Here is a 17,664-nt window from a genome sequence, read left to right as displayed (position 1 = left end):
TCGGGGAACCGAAATCCCTCTCCCAATTCAAACAAACTAGCATCTACAACCTTTATTAATATGAATGAAATCCGTTAGCTTCTTTTACTCTTAATCGCTGCTAAAAGAGATCACACCGATAATAGAACGATAAATTGAGTTGTGTTAAGTGGCTGGCTTTAGAATGTCGTTTCAAACTGAAGATAATATGTCCTAATAAATAATCAATTCTTAAAATTCTATTACGGTTTTAAAATATAGCTTCAATTCTCTACCCGCGTATGAATAAGCTCGGCAAATTTCATCTTTACTTCCCAAGTTCCCTCACTCAATAATAACGGAAGCAACAAACAAATGGAAATGATAAAACTTGTTCCAAGCGTCAATTCTAATGATTTTTTAAAACCAAAATAGCTAACCGGTCGCGTGGGGGAGGGATATCCACCAAGGAAACCCCCTATCAGTAGATAAACCTGAAGAGGTACAAAATCGAGTGAATGTATTACCATTTATTAACAGCTGATAAGACCTTACCTTACCGAATGGATGAACTCTCCCAACTGAGCAACGCAAATACAAACGCATTGTTCGAACACCTTCTCTTGGTCATGGCGCTGAGTTTGCATTTACGTATTTATATTCTTTTTACCATATCTTAGTAGTTCTATTAAAATAATAATTAGATAACATTTCGTTCTTTTACAACCTGAAAAAAAGTTATGTATGTACTAATATTTACAGAACAAACCGGGTCGTACCGTAAGGCTAACATTCGGACACAGCAATTACTTCGGCATAGAGCGTCGTGGATACCATGGCAACCGTAGACCCATTAGGCGTGGTTCTATATAAAGGTTTGCTTTGATCCTTTGGACACCGACGAGATGGAAAACCATAGAATTTTCTAAATAAGGGTTATTTCATTCAATTTCACTGCAGTATTTATGATCTATATAATTCACACATTATATATATATATATATATATATATATATATATATATATCTATCTATATATATTTATATATATATATATATATATATATATATATATATATATATATATCTATCTATATATATTTATATATATATATATATATATATATATATATGTGTGTGTGTGTGTGTGTATACATATATACATATATGTGTATATATACACATATCTATATATATATATATATATATATATATATATATATATATATATATATATATATATATATATAAATGCATACATATCTATATATGTAGATATATACTGTATATATATATATATATATATATATATATATATATATATATATATATATATATATCCATATATATATATATATATATATATATATATATATATATATATATGTACATTTATATATATATATATATATATATATATATATATATATGTGTGTGTGTGTGTATACATACATTTATATAATCATTAATTTATAAATTTATATATCTTTATTTATATACATATAAATATATTTATGTGAATATCAACCACAAAGGCATTCAATAAAGGATTCTATCTATAGGAATGTATATCATAATTGAATTTCCAATGGATATACATTCCCAAAGTTATTAAATTCGAAATCAAATGTCATTGTGGTTGATATTTACATTGATTAAAATCCCAAGTATTAGCGATAGATATTAATATATATGTATTCATACTATATATATACATATATATATATATATATATATATATATATATATATATACATATATATATGTGTGTATATATATACATACATATGTATAATATATATATATATATATATATATATATATATATATATATGTTTGCAAAGATTTGTATAGGAGTATATATATATGTTTTTGTATTCAAATAAATATTTCCTTTAAAATATTGATATAGATAAACGTATGTTGCATAATGAAACTGTATCGGAATGCCTAAAGAAAAATCACCTGACATCCGAAATAAACCTTAATGCAACCCAACTGGCAAATGGTATACAAGCTCCGCCCATTTTTTTTTTCCCACTCCTAGATCTTTCATTTTCCTTAATGTTCATTTTGCCTCTGAGTATCACGTAGTGTTTCTCAGCGAGACTTACGTAAATGTATATATATATATATATATATATATATATATATATATATATATATATATATATATATATATATATATATATATATATATATATATATATATATACGAATATAGGCATACATACATCTTCATTTATTTATAAATGTTTTTATGTATATATTTCTGTGCATATAAGAATCTTTCTATATTATATAAATGTACATAAGTATATATACGTATTCGTATTATATATATATATATATATATATATATATATATATATATATATATATATATATATATATATATATATATATATATATATATATATATATTACGAAGCTGGTCTGACATAAAAGTAAATAATTTATTTATGTATTTCTTTTTTGTATTTAAATTCTATAAACATCTTTCATTGTACATCTTTCTTCAATTATTAAATATGAAGTTTCTTAGGAATAATAAATAGCGTATGACTTACATAATAATTATCATTGAGAGAGAGAGAGAGAGAGAGAGAGAGAGAGAGAGAGAGAGAGAGAGAGAGAGAGAGAGAGAGAGAGAGAGAGAGAGGGGGGGGGGGTCCTACATCAGATAGGAACTGTATAATTACCAACTACGTAATTATGTAAACGAACAAGTTTTCTCTCTTACCTTTTTACCAAATGGTGAAGCAATTCAGTTCTAATCACTGACTCCACTCAATTTTTTCGTTTTGTGTCATATCTCATTTTGCTTTTAACCAAGTTGTAAATGAAATCCCAATGGTCATTTCTGTTGGTGTTGAGCACGATAGAATGTGTCTTTTTTTTATTACACTTGAACCCTGACGTTTAGAATCTAAAGATGAACAAATTGAACTATAGTCAATTCTTTTTAGCGAGGCAGATTTGCACCGACTCGCAGGGGTGCCCTTTTAGTTCGGAAACGTTCCCTGATCGCTGATTGATTGGACAAGATAATTCTAACCAATCAGGTAGCAGTAAAATCTTTCCGAGCTAAAGGGGCACTGCTGTAAGTCTGTGCAAATGCGCCTCATTAAAAAGAATTAGTACAGATCTCTCAACTTTGACAAAACGAACCATTCATAGAAGCCTAAATTAAAACTAATATTTTGCTTCTCAATCATAAGTTCTATGCCACGTCTTTGGGTTAGAGATCTCTTGCTTGTGGGTACACTCGGGCACGCTATTCTATCTTGTTCTCTTCCTCTTGTGATTTTGAAGTTTTTATCCTATTGTAATTTTCCTCATTTTATAGTTTATATATGAAAGATTTATTTTAATGTTATTATTGTTCTGAAATTTCTTGTAGTTTTACCTTATTTCCTCTCCTCACCGAGCTATTTTCAATGTTGGAGCCCTTGGGCTTATAGCACCCTGCTTTTCCAACTAGGGTTGTAGCCTAGCAAGTAATAATAATAATAATAATAATAATAATGATAATAATAAGAATAATAATAATAATAATAATACACTAACCTTCATATGAGAGGGTTGTTTACATTAATATTAAGCTTCATGCCAGATGCCAGTTAATTTTCATACTAGAGTAACCGAAAAATGTTACCCCCAGAATACAGTACTTCTAGGCCCTGTAGTGAAACCTTTTTTATTTTTTTGTTTTATAACTAATGTAATTAAGACGCTTTGAATAAGGCAATTCAATGCATTGAAATATTCTGAAAATAAGGATTAAATGTTATGACGTATGAAACCAAAATCATTCTCAAAAAGAAACCATTGCCATATATGTTACTGTAATTTTGAAAAATTTAGCTTTCGCGTGTGTCACACTGTAATTCACGTCACACCTGAGTATCTAAAGTTACAATACCCTTTATCATTAACACTACATATATATTTTCAAGGTATTCATTAAGTTACTTTAATTGACATTAAGGTCACACCCGTTAATGACCTGACTATCCTTATTTATCTTATATGGACACAGTCATCATTATTCAGATTAACACTTTATCACGAAAAACAAACTGCTTTACTTCCACACACCCCGTTCATAGAGTTCCTTTTGTAAGCCATTATCTACAGACAACGAAATCTTCCAGACGTTAATGCTGCTGTCACTGTCATGTATAGCGGTCTAGCCTTCACGGTCTATTTCCTCCATTCTAGTTTTATTCATTTCTGAAAAGTTTCTCTCAAGAACTTAAGCCTCCGTAAAGATGCTTTCATTTATAACACACACCAGTGAACTTTACCTGACACAAGCTAAACGTTAGTGGGTTATTATGGGTGTGTTAGAAATCAAGGATACCAAAACGAGGAAAGAAAGTCGTCTGAATCATTGCCAGAAACCACCAGAAGGTTTTTACGAATTTATGTTAGCTGGATCTCTTTTATAGGCTACAGAGCAGTAACAGCTAGTGTCTTGCACTTAGCAAGATAAACCAACAACTAATTAGATCTTTGTCTATTTGGATATGCCTAAGTTCTTGGTACTCTCAGTTGATTTGGTGATATTTTAGAAGATAATTGAATAAAATATTTTACCGTCCTCTTATTGGTCTAGGAATAAGCTAGAAATTAGCATGAGCACCAACCCACGCACACACACATTTATATATCTTGCATATTAGTCCACTATATACATGAGGAATGCATATGATTTAACAAGGTTTTTAGTTTAACTGGGTCCTGGATAGATTCTTCTTTGACAGGTCATACAACTTTGATATTCAGGTATGGAAATTTCCTGACTTCAAGTTAAAAATATATACTGTATATATATATATATATATATATATATATATATATATATATATATATATATATATATATATATATATATATATATATATGAACAGAAAAATATATACTTCACTCTTCTTAGAGGCGAGATAAATTTCCTTGTTCCTTTTCGAGTTCAAGGTAAACCTTTTCTTTAATACCTCGAGTTATTAATTACATAAAGTACTTCTTTCGTTCGTCTAGTGGCACTTCAATAACAAAAGTCAGAGGATAGAAAAACACATTTCATCTTTTACTGTGTATTTATTTTGATGTTGAAGAGACTGTATACCAGAAATATTTATATAAGATTTGTGAATTAGAAACTCCAACGGACCATTCCCCCCTTCAAATCTTTCTTTCTCTCTTCCACTCGCACCTTCTCTTCCACTAATGTTTCTTTTCCATTGTTTAAGTGAGGAAAATAAGATAATGAAGGACTAGCTAATCAGTTCCAATATACCTTTTAAGAAATTTTTTTTTTTCAAATTCCGAAAATTCTTTAACCTTTCCCCTTAACATAAGACAACTACAATTTTATTTTCTTTAATTTCATAATACCTGATGATTTTCTTCCTGATTGAAATTAAAAGTGGACAAACAGGAAATTGAAAAAAAAAAATAAATAATCTCGGTCTACACTCTTATCATGATACAATTCAAATGTTGAACTTTCATATAAACTTTATGAAAACAAAGTTTTTCGATGTATGTCACCTGATATCAAATTAAGAATTCAATATTTTCAATCCCTGACACCTTATTGAGTTAAAATGCATTCTGTATCACCTTTTATTATGAAAATGTTAATGATATCCACTACAAAATAACTTTTACTAAAATGAACAATTTGTTTTTTGTTTAAGATTCTTGTATCAACGATTTAATTGTTTTCACTATACATCAAAATGTAGTTTTTTTTTTTTTTTCAAATAGTACTATCATGAAGATGAGTGTTGACACTACAGCAAGAATTTCTAAACCTTTTATTTTTTTTCATAAATGTTGGTCCATAAAATAAAATATTGTCTTTCAGTTTTGCACTTTACAGAATTTCCTCTTAGTCAATGTTAGCCTTCTGTACATCAAACCTTCCTTAATACATTCAAACCAAAGTCCCACCTCTATATATTTACATAAGAGCCCAACTCCCAAGTGACTTCAAATGAAGTACAAAACGTTGATTGATTAATAACAATAATTCGTTCGTTATTAGCATCACATTAATTATTATTATTTATCGTATCAGTTATCATGTAGTTATATAATATATGTATATAAAATAATAAAAAAATGAGTAATACAACGGAATGGTATATCCTTTAAGGTGATTCCTTTCTATAGTACAATGCCATTTTCGTTCCAACCTTGACTACAGTTTAAGAGATATGTCCACTATACACGAAAACCTCCTGTACAAAGAATGCTTTACATATTATTTTTTTTTGCATCGAGAGAATGAATATTTAATCTATATTTCAAATAAACATTGCATGAAATTTAACCAACGTTGGACCGACCCAGTAGTGAAGAATTGAAAGCATTCTTTGATAAATCCAAAGATTTTCAAATTGGTTATAGACCAACTTCGGCATTTTTTTTTAGGCAACTATAGAATAGAATCCCGGGAAAAAGGCGTTTATTTTTTCTTATACAGGAAATGAAGACGTACCGTAGAGCGCTCTCAGGTTTTAAAAATACATTCATAATACCTTATTGAGCTTTGGCGATAGAAAATAAATACATTTTCTTTTCCTTTTTTTTTATTAAAAACAAGAGAATGAAGTAAAGACGATGAAATTCTTCGGCTATGAATAGTAACATGACGAATCTAAAGCTGTCCTATACATCAAATGCCTATTTACAACTTTTCACACGAAAAGGATTATTTTTTTTTTCCTATCATCCCAAACATGTTTAGAACGTGTCAGTCAGGTCGACGAGAAATCCTACAAATGAGGAGAAGATGTCAAAAACTTTATTTTTAATCTTCTGTTTTTCTTTCTTGCTTAAAGTAGGTGTGTCAATGAATCGTAACAACAAGACCTGATGAAAGAATTGGAACATATTTTCTTATTTGTGATAAAAAACAAAAAAAGTTGACAACAACAATGATTACTGATGTAGAAGTTATAATCAAGCGAAAGGTACGTCGATGAAATAAATACAACACAATCCAGTGATAATTGAACTATTTCCAAATTTCATTGACACTTCGAGATTCTTCATAATTTGTTAGAAATTACTTTATGGAAATCATATAAAATTATACTCCGACAGACAACTGCCTGCTCGTTTCAGTTTACGAACTTAGAGAACTTATTACAGGAAAAAAGAAAAAAAAATGTTCATTAATGGAAGCATTTGTGTTTTTTCATAATGTTCATTCGTTGTCGTCATTTGGCAAACAGGAAACACGATAAAAAGACGAAATGATAAAAAAAATGACAAATTCTGACGAATCTCACACGATTTTGCAATGAAATCAACAAACAACAGATTTGACGAATCCTCATAAATAAAATTTATAGAAATTTACCCTAAAAAGAGGGAACGAAAAAATAACCTTGAAAATTTCTGAATCTTTTCCCCCTTTACTTGTAGGTGTGTATATGTATTTATTTCACTGAATAACGAGATAAAACTTTACGTCACTCGATGATGACAGAACAACCATGGCAAGTTGCCAGTAGAGGTTACGTTGGCTGCAGCAAGTACCAGGGTTTAAACTCAAGCATGTGCCATGTGGCCATTACCTTAAATGCTGTTGCTTTTTACCTTAAAACTTTTTCAAATTTCCTCAAATTTTAAGCTATTAAGAACAAAATTACCTTAGAATTACCTTAACACCATGAAAATTACCACAAACTAAGGTAATTACCTTAAAAGTTTAAACCCTGGCAGCAACAGAAATGCACTGTCCGGGTAATAGATGTCGCTTGCATGCACAGGGCGTAACATCAAGTGTCGCCTATGCAAGGTTGAAGTCTCAAACTTTCCCTGTACAGGAAATATCATTAAGTTGCAATTACAGGCTGTCACCAGCACAGAATTTGTCTGTACAGGTGGCATCAGAAGATACCTGTACATGTTGCGACAACATAGTGTTGTCTGTACAGGTTGAAACACCAGAACCTTCCAGTACAGGCTAAATGCATTTGAATTATGCAGTACAATTTAAAAAAAAAAAAAAAACATATTCATGGGTAATAGAGTACCGTTAGTATGTGGAACAAATTTCATTCCCCTTTTTAACAGCTATAATAAAACAATCAGACAGCATCCAAAGTTATTGTTGCAAGTGGTGGCGAGAGAAAACGTAATATATATATATATATATATATATATATATATATATATATATATATATATATATATATATATATATATATATATATATATATATATATATATATATATATATATATATATATATATATAATATATATATATATGTGTGCATATATATATATATATATATATATATATATATATATATATATATATATGTATATATATATATCATTTCTTTCCAAGATAAATTTGGTTTAAAAGTTTATACTGTGTCCGGGTTTTACCCTACAATATGCACTTCAAAATATCAAAGCATGAAGAGAGCGCTGTAATGAATAATTCTGAAATACTGTATTGTCTTCAATAACAAACGATGAAAGGAAAAAACATGAAAAAAAAACATGTTTACAGTTACACAAAACAATAACGGATAAAATTCACGGTACCTAGAACTCTTCGCTTTAATGAATTGATCAAAACATTCAAATTTAAAAGAAATTATAGATTATTTATAGCTTATTTATAGCTGTATCTTCGCTCATTCGCAGGTGTTTTTGTTCCGATGTATATGGATAGGAAGCAAGATTATTCAAAATGCAATTTGACCTGAGGTGGAAATGGATTTGGGAGACTTGCTTGTCAACAAGAAAAACGTCATACGCCAAATGTAAAGAAATAAAATTAATCTTAATCACGATAAGTAAATATTTGCAGCACAGTGGCGTGAATTTACTTCAAATAATGCAAAACAGATTGACTTAATTTCTAAAAAATAGTTTAGGACTTTAAAGAACTCTCTTGTTTATTTTCTTAGTTGTTTTGTATTATAATCTTTATAAAACATAAGTTTAACAATATACATCTAGTGTGGAAATAAAAAAAAAACCTGATTTGATAAAAATAATGCTATTTGCAATTTCTTTAGCAAGCTAGCAAAAAATGATTCGACACTGAATGAGTATGGCAACGTTTTTCGCCTGTCTGACAAAGCTTCAATCATGAACTAGACAAAAGTCGTAACTCCAAAATGTTCTGTTTATGGAAGAACTTCAGCTGCCGTCAGGGGTTGAATACAGGGTAAAGCCATGATGCTAAAGCAATGGTTACATCTAAGAACCTTTGAAAAGTATCAAAATTCATTTTAATTACTGATTTCTAAAGCATGTTGTGATTATCCTTCAACGTGAGAAGAATAGGTCCGGCCTGGGGTCTTCTCTGTGAAATTCTTGAACAGATAATCATGTCTGCCTTACAACCGCAAATAATTACTCTGTCACATCCTGATATAAAATTGCCACAAGGATTTCGGCAGTATAAACAAGCTAAGTTACATGCAATTTATGACATACACCTGAATCGAAGCTAATAATATGAACTGCTAAATCCTAAACTTCACCGGATACTTCTCTAGGTCTTCTGTATCTATGCGTGGGTGACTGGGGTAGAAGAAGTTAGCAAAACTAAACACTAAGAATTTAAAGAGACGTTCGGTGGAAAAATGCTGCCCAGAAGCGCGATAGTTTCCGACTGCCGAGTGACTTTGGATGCTCGCTTGGTTTTCTTGTGACTGTAGATGCTCGCATGACTACAAAACAAAAGAACGATGATAAACGTACTTTAAATGAACTGGTGTTTCATAACATTTTCTTTTTTTTAGAATTTCAAGAAAGAAAATATACAATAAATTCAGATTTTGAAATAAAACATATCCCATACTTTTTTTTAACAGCTTTTCAAGTCGATTACGGAACACGGATTTAATACATCCCAAAACACTGGCATGTATCATTTAAAAGAGAGTATTAACATCAGTGATAAAATTAGCGTCACTAAAATAAGTCCTTCACCCACAAAACAATATCAACGTAATGGAAGCTGTTTCCTTTATATTCTCCTTAAAACGAGCCAAATACTATTGCAGTGGGTGTCACGTTGATATCGCATACTGTTAAGGTGGTGTCACACACAACACGAAAATATAAGACTTCAATTCCGACGCTAAAGTCTGTTACTTTCATGGGAGTTGGCAGTCGTGCTCTTCGATCGAAATTCAGTCATGATTCTCATCGATTATTTACGTCGTAGTCATGCTTCTCATGTGCTGTGCAGGTTGTTTAATGACGGAAGCATCTTACAGCATTGCTCGATAATGCTTTCTTTCTAGATCGTCTAGGTATTCAATACAAAGGAGGAAAATGGGTCGTAATTATTATTATGCTCAATGCAAGGCCCCTATTATCTATTATGCTCGATGTCAGATCATAAAACGAAGGTTCTCACTATGACAAAAATATATTAAGATTAAACAAGAACTTGTTCTTATTATGACAAAAATCTGATGATTATACCAGAACTTGTTCTTATTATGACAAAAATGTTAAGATTAAATAAGAACTTGTTCTTATTATGACAAAAATATTAAGATCAAACCAGAAATTGTTCTTATGACAAAAATCTTATGATTAAACCAAAAATTGTTCTTATTATGACAAGAATCTTATGATTAAACCAGAACTTGTTCTTATTATGACAGAAATATTAAGATCAAACGAGAACTTCAAGTTCTAATTTTTTGTGGGACAACTTTTTTTTTTTTTATCGGTAGTTAGAAATACGTCAATACTGTACATATTGACATAGTGACGCAGGAGTGCGTGTGGGAAACGAGTGGGGGGGGGGGGAGTTGAGAATATTACCCCTAATATCTGAACAATACTGAACAAATGAAGTGTCGAGGAGGGAGAAAGGAGGGGGGGGGGGGGGTTGTGTGTAGGAGAGACCTTCATGAGGGGGAGGGGATTGCTGTTGTCTTAATTGGACAGAGGACTCCTACCCCATGGCTAAATATAATACCTGTTAATAACCTAATTAAAGTTGACCTGTTCTATGGCTCCTTTGACATAAGGCAGGTGTGAAAGGTGGAGTTGATCAGTAACAAAATCACAAAAAGGAATCTAAAATAAAGACTCAAATAGAACCAAAAGAATGGAAGCCTATGAATAGAGGGACGATCTTTGTGATCTTACTGTACATGCGTCATCGTTTTCTTTGACACCGATGCACTAGTGAAGGGCAGTTTCCCTTAATTAAAGAAGATAATACAGAATTTGGAAGTTATTAAGTTATCATATAATAATTCGCCTTTTTGCATTATGAAAAACCATAGTATATGATTCAGGAAATACATAAAGGGTCATTGATTGCAAAGTTATAATTCTTGTTTCATGAGAATCATGACTAAATTTCTCCAAAGAAATTTTCATGAAGGGTTTTATTTCTTCTTCAAAATTTCATACAGTAAATTTTGATATCAGTATATGTGCGAAGCCTTCATGGTGCATCACGGACGATCAAAATTTGAACCGAGAGTCACGACTAAACCGTTTCATGTGTATTTAAACGAGACTCGTTACTAAAATTCAAGCCAGATCATGAACAACCAAAAATAATAACTGAATATGTTTTCGTACGTAGTTACCTGTAATATCATGAACAGGATTTAATAAACGAATGATAAATAAAGTAATAAAAGAGAATATCCCATCTTTTTTATTCAATAAACGCCAGGACATAAGATAATGCCAAATCAATTCGATTAATTCTCGACATTTGATGGAGTGACACCAGTCGTATTCAACGGAGTTCACCTTATCTATTTCCATGAAATTCGAATTCTTTATTATACTACTTAACAGGTGAATCCTCCTTTGTCAATGAAACACAATATCTGAAACGATTGAACTTGTGATAAAAAAAATGCGACAAAGGCTTTGTTAAAGCAAAGCTGAAGCAACGAAGAAATAAAAATTAACGAGAGTTTAACGAAGAATGACCAAGGCAGAGTCGAAGGAACCACGCCCCTTTGAACGCTTCTACTGGGCAGTCAGCTGAAGAAATCTGAGATCGCTCGTGTCACGTGTGACCCTATATACAAACTGCTGTGATTTTCTTACTATATTTTTTTCTTTCAAAGATTGGAGAGCTTCGAGTTTGATTTTTTGTCATGGCAAATGCCACATATATATAAATATATATACGAGCACATATCATGTATATGCCTATATATACATTGGGTATATACAGACATACAGATATGCTACATTTTCTAATACAACATATTTTGCAAAAGATTTTTTTTTTGTTATAATACTTCTTCCTGAAAAAGGGGCTCTTAGTAGTTAAGATATTATACACAAATAAAGGAAGCGTGCATACACATCATGCTCAGTCCTAGTTAATCACAAATCTAAGATATAAAGCAAGTAAAGTTGTCAGATCTTAAGTATGATTATTATGACCTCCTCTACGTAAGCAAGGAATGTGTTCAGAAATGAAATCAACTCGGTTTTCATCCCCCAGTCAACATCAGTTTGGCATCTGAAGCTAAAAACGATATTATGTCTATATATAAATGCTTATGTTGTTGTTGTTGTTGTTGTTATTGACGATGATACATTATACCACTGAGAGATTGAATACAAATCAGTCTCTCATCATCTTTATACACAACCTCTATAAAATCAGGTATTATTGTCTATATAGGAATGCTTATGTTGTTATAGATAATTGACGATAATTCAACATACCACTGAGAGATTAAATACAAGTCATTGTCTCTCACCATCTTCCTTATCCACAACCTCTATAAATCAGGCATTTGAAGTCTATTAAGGTTAATATTATACATTATGCATAATGCTTTCACTGAATGAAAGCGAATGAAACTTTGAGCCAATGTTTGAAAATGCTTGACAATGCACGCAAATTAAAGATACTTTTCCTCATATCATGCAATACATTGTGTAATTATCAACTTATCTCTGAAAATACTTTGTTCAGACCTTGACTATTGTTTTGAAACTTGTCCCTAAAATTCATATAACTAAAATAAAACACACGACGTTTGCGACAACAAATCCTGTTTCAATGAAGAAGTTTGATAAAATCAGCCATTACTTTTATCCCTAATGTGAAAATTCTTACAAGCAACATAACTTCATCACTGTCCTCTTGTGTTCATTCAGTTACATCACTCTGAACAATTGAGAATAATTTATCATATGATTTATGAATTTTGAAACATCATTGAATGGTACATAAATCCCTAAGCAGATTTTATTAATGCTGAGTAATTTGAGATTTAATTGAACTAAAATTTTAAGAAAATCTCTCTATCGTAATTCCAATCTAAAAATGTTTTAATACTGCTATATATAATAAAACAAAGTTGTCTGCATGAAATTGTGGATACCAAAGATGAGGTCTCAGAACATTAAAAAAATTCCAGTTTTATATAAAAATCACCCCATGATCATATCGTTCATACTAAAATTTTGATATATATATCCAAAGCATTCATCGAACACAAGAATGAGATAATTTAGTCTCTTCTCTTCATAAATAATAAATAAAATCATTCACATTCATTTCGAACTCTTAAATATTTATGTATTATTATGTAGCCTTTCCGTTTGAAACGACAGATGAACAACTTTGATGTGACTGCAAGAATGCTGGAACTGGTCTACTGATCACATTCTGCTACTCGAAGTGCACAGAAAAGCTTCAGGGATTCAGAGAGACAGCTGCTTTAGCAAGCTTTCCTTCTGACCTAAAACAACTAATATCTATCACGGATTCTTCTTCCTTAATAAAACAGGAAACTATGCTTATATCTATACGATAAATAAAAAACATTTCACGAATGCTAAATATCGTTGCCATTGGAATGCGAGAAAGGAACGTTATGCAAAAATTCATTTACAAGAACAGTAAATTAAAATGCTTCACCTCAAACTCGGACATAGAATTTGAATCTTTTATCATACAAGAAAAACTTTGTTTAATCAGACAAAGATGGAATAAATAGCTTCTTACTCTCGGACTTTGAACGGAAGAAGCTAAAAGAACACGCTTGCTGTTTCAGGATACAGGGTTGACAATACTGTACAGTACAAGACCTATAACATACAGGGAAACTGTGCAAATTAATCTTCTGGTCCCTGTGGAAGAAAGAATAAGAAGACTAGCAATTCTATTTATAAACCAACAGGTACACACAATCACCACCAGGGTGACCCGTTTGCAGAAATACGTCATTTTGGGGGTCTTCTATTGTGTGACTGGCTCGCTGGTAGGTCTGTTGATGCTCACGGACACGCCAATTTTGATAGCGGAACCCAAAAGAAGCATCTAGAGCCCACCAAACCGGAAACCAGTTACGACAACGGAAGAGCCTTACATTATGCATGGATATTGCCATTAACATTGTGCTGAGAATATTATGACACGTTGAACTCTGTGTGTATGTGTGAACAAGACGAAGGTTTGTGACCGCTTTCTTTGCATCGTGTGTGACATCGCCAGTATTGTATTAATAACCATCCAACTTCCGTATTCTCTTTACCATACAGGGCTTCTTGAGCCATATAGTTACCTCCCCTTCCATTATAAGGGAGAGGCTGCAGTTCCACAGTGGCCACAGGCCGTGGCACCTGTTACAAATGTCTTTGGCATTCACGTCAACAGGACTATTTGATCATCACAGTCAGAGGAAGTCTTACAGCAACCACACAGACACACGGACGCACAGACGGTCAGCAGCTTTCCCACTCACATGAGGAGACACTTCTCTTTTATTTTCCTTGTGCCCTTTTGTGACTTGTTCTTCTTCCCGTCGAGTTGCAGCGACATGTTTCTGTTCTTCTCCATGTTCAGCAGCTCCTGGAAGAGTTCCTTCACGTTGTGGTTCGTCTTGGCCGAGGTTTCCATGAAGTTGCACTTCCAGGCTTTGGCCTGGGCTTCGCCGTACGTGGTCTGGACTTCGCGGGCGTCACTCTCGTCGCATTTATTGCCCACGAGCATAAGAGGGTTCTCGTGTTCGTTACCCTTGATCTCTCTGATGACCTCCCAGATGGGGCGCAGCTCTTCCAGACTCTGGCGGCTCGTGATGGAGTAGACGAGGATGAAGGCGTGGCCCTTGCTGATCGAGAGCCGCTGCATGGCGGGGAACTGGTGGGATCCCGTCGTGTCTGTTATCTGAAGGGTGCAGATGTTCTTGTTGCAGCTGATCACCTGCAATGGTAGGAAAAGTGTTAGAAGAATTGTCACTTGCTAAGTTTTGAGGTAAGAATTCATTAAATGGGGAAGCTAAGATGCTCTCTCTCTCTCTCTCTCTCTCTCTCTCTCTCTCTCTCTCTCTCTCTCTCTCTCTCTCTCTCTCTCTCTCTCTCTCTCATCATTTCAGAAATATGAATGACTACAACAGGATAAAGTTAGACACCAGTAATGTTATCGAGTGAAGGAGAGATATTCACTACACAAATTCTATCTTATCAACAATGTAATAGTTGATACCAAAAGAGGTTATGAAATTGTATAAATAAAACCAAACATCATTACATTGATAAGGAGATAAAGGCATTAATGCAATGCCGCCATTCAGCATCAAAATCTAGATGTTTAAGACACATATGCAAAGCAAATATACGCATGCAAATGCATTGCTTTCAGTGAAAGCTCATTCTTTCTATAGGGAATGAGATTAATGTAGTTATTGAGCTCACCATTCAATCAGCTTTTTTATAAAAAATATATCATGGACACACACACACACACACACACACACACACATATATATATATATATATATATATATATATATATATATATATATATACACACACACACATACTCAAACACACACACACACACACACACACACACACACACATATATATATATATATATATATATATATATATATATATATATATATATATATATATATATATATATATATATCAAATAAGCCATTAATTTTAATACCTTAATGTCTGGATTGTTTCTTATACCTCGAGATCAGAGACCCAAGGGTAAACCAACTCAATGACAATAGCCTCTGGCCGGCCGGGGAATCGAACCCTAGTCCGGGAAGCTGGTATGACAGTGACGTAGCATTTGGCCACCCGGAAGCTATTGTCTTTGTGTTAGTTCCCTCTTGGGTGTCTGACCCCGAGGTATAAGAGAGAATCCAGACATTAAGGTGTTAAAATATATTGCTTATTTGAATATGAAAAACACGTCTAAATGTGAAAAATTTATCATACACACACACACACACACACATATATATATATATATATATATATATATATATATATATATATATATATATATATATAAATAAATAAATACACACTAGGCGGCCCAGGAAAGGTCCCCATAAGCCTCTAACTGGTCACCATATGCTCCTTAAATGACGTGATTACCCACAAAGTGACGTAATTCCTGAAATTAACCAGTGGAGCGTGGCCTTTGCCTCCCAGTCCACATCCAACCTACCAACCAACCCACTTTCCACCCCTCCCTCCTCTTCCTCCGTTTCGAGATAGGGACCTTGAATTATAAAATGAAGAAAGCCTTCCCCTTTCAAACTGGAACTCTATTGACTTACGCTATATTTGCCCCAGCGCTCGACATTGGGGCAAACACTCGGAAAACGGAACAAGAGAGAGAGAGAGAGAGAGAGAGAGAGAGAGAGAGAGAGAGAGAGAGAGAGAGAGAGAGCACTTTACGGGAAAGAGGGAAGGAAGCAGCAGCAGCAGCAACAGCAGGAGGGGGAAAAGACGGGAAGGGGTTAGGTTCAGAAGGGGGAGGCGGGTGAGAGAAAGAGGACCACCAGAAGGCCTCTCCCCTCCTCCCCTCTCTATATTTCTAGTCCCTCAAAGTACATGCCATTTATGAACAAAAAGTATCTATGCACCACGCCCTAACGTTACATAATGGAGAGTGGGGGGGGGGAGGGGGGCGTGTAATACCATATGTCAGGAAGAGGGATATTATAAGAATGCCTCTTTAATGCTAATGCTTTGAAAGATGGTAGTTGATACTGACGGTGGCAGTATAAACTTATTAATCATTTTGTCTTTCAATTCATCTCTTTAACGATTAACTTTTAATTTACCTTATTAAAGATTAAAAGGTCAATATCATCGATTATTTCGGAAATTAAAACATCATCGCTTAATCAATTTAGAAATGTCAAATTGCAATAATATACCCATCCACAATCTAAACTTTAGAGATTCAAGATTTTACTAAAATGAAACGTGAAACTATATTTACTATGTTTCGATAATATTACCATAATACGCTACTCCAAAATCAGAAAAATCTTTTGAGAAAGATCACGCTTAAATGTAATATTCAGAATCGACTCGGCGGCCTCTAGCAACTCGAGTAAAAACACACACGTATCGATCGCGTATGGAAAAGTTCATGCATAAGATATTAATGTTATTGCTACCGAGAAACAAAGCTCTAGATAGCGTGCTACGGTTACATTATATATGACCTGGGCGTTACAAAGAACGTCATATGAATTAATTGTTACCTTACACCATCATAAGGTATTGCGATGTGAATGCATTGTTTAAATTAGTCACGAACAGACCGCAACAATGACGATATAAACGCATTGTTATATGCAGCCATTGACTGGGATTAAAATATGAATGCACTGTTACATAAGGCACCGAAAGCTTTGTTACTTTAGAGACGATTGCACTATTAA

General features: G+C 32.8%; 2 protein-coding genes across 3 annotated transcripts in view; both read right to left on the bottom strand.

The window, feature by feature from the left end:
- Window positions 1-541, bottom strand: part of LOC137625000 (cilia- and flagella-associated protein 45-like) — a 40,284-nt gene extending 39,743 nt beyond the window's left edge. The window contains exon 1 of one of the 2 annotated variants that reach the window (XM_068355936.1): window positions 514-541. The gene's annotated coding sequence lies outside the window, so the exon portion shown is untranslated. The remainder of the gene's footprint in view (window positions 1-513) is intronic. The other variant, XM_068355935.1, reaches the window with a different exon arrangement.
- Window positions 542-8,327: 7,786 nt separating this feature from the next.
- The window catches only part of LOC137624491 (GTP-binding protein Di-Ras2), a 611,765-nt gene continuing 602,428 nt past the window's right edge, over window positions 8,328-17,664 (bottom strand). Inside the window, exon 3 of the mRNA XM_068355286.1 lies at window positions 8,328-15,164. Within this exon, the coding sequence (XP_068211387.1) occupies window positions 14,703-15,164 (462 nt within the window). The 3' untranslated portion in view covers window positions 8,328-14,702. The remainder of the gene's footprint in view (window positions 15,165-17,664) is intronic.

This window comes from Palaemon carinicauda, chromosome 31 (genome assembly GCF_036898095.1).
Source record: "Palaemon carinicauda isolate YSFRI2023 chromosome 31, ASM3689809v2, whole genome shotgun sequence".
Classification (NCBI taxonomy): Eukaryota; Metazoa; Arthropoda; class Malacostraca; order Decapoda; family Palaemonidae; genus Palaemon; species Palaemon carinicauda.
Note: the sequence above shows the minus strand (reverse complement) of the source record. Positions and strands in the feature narration are given on the sequence as shown.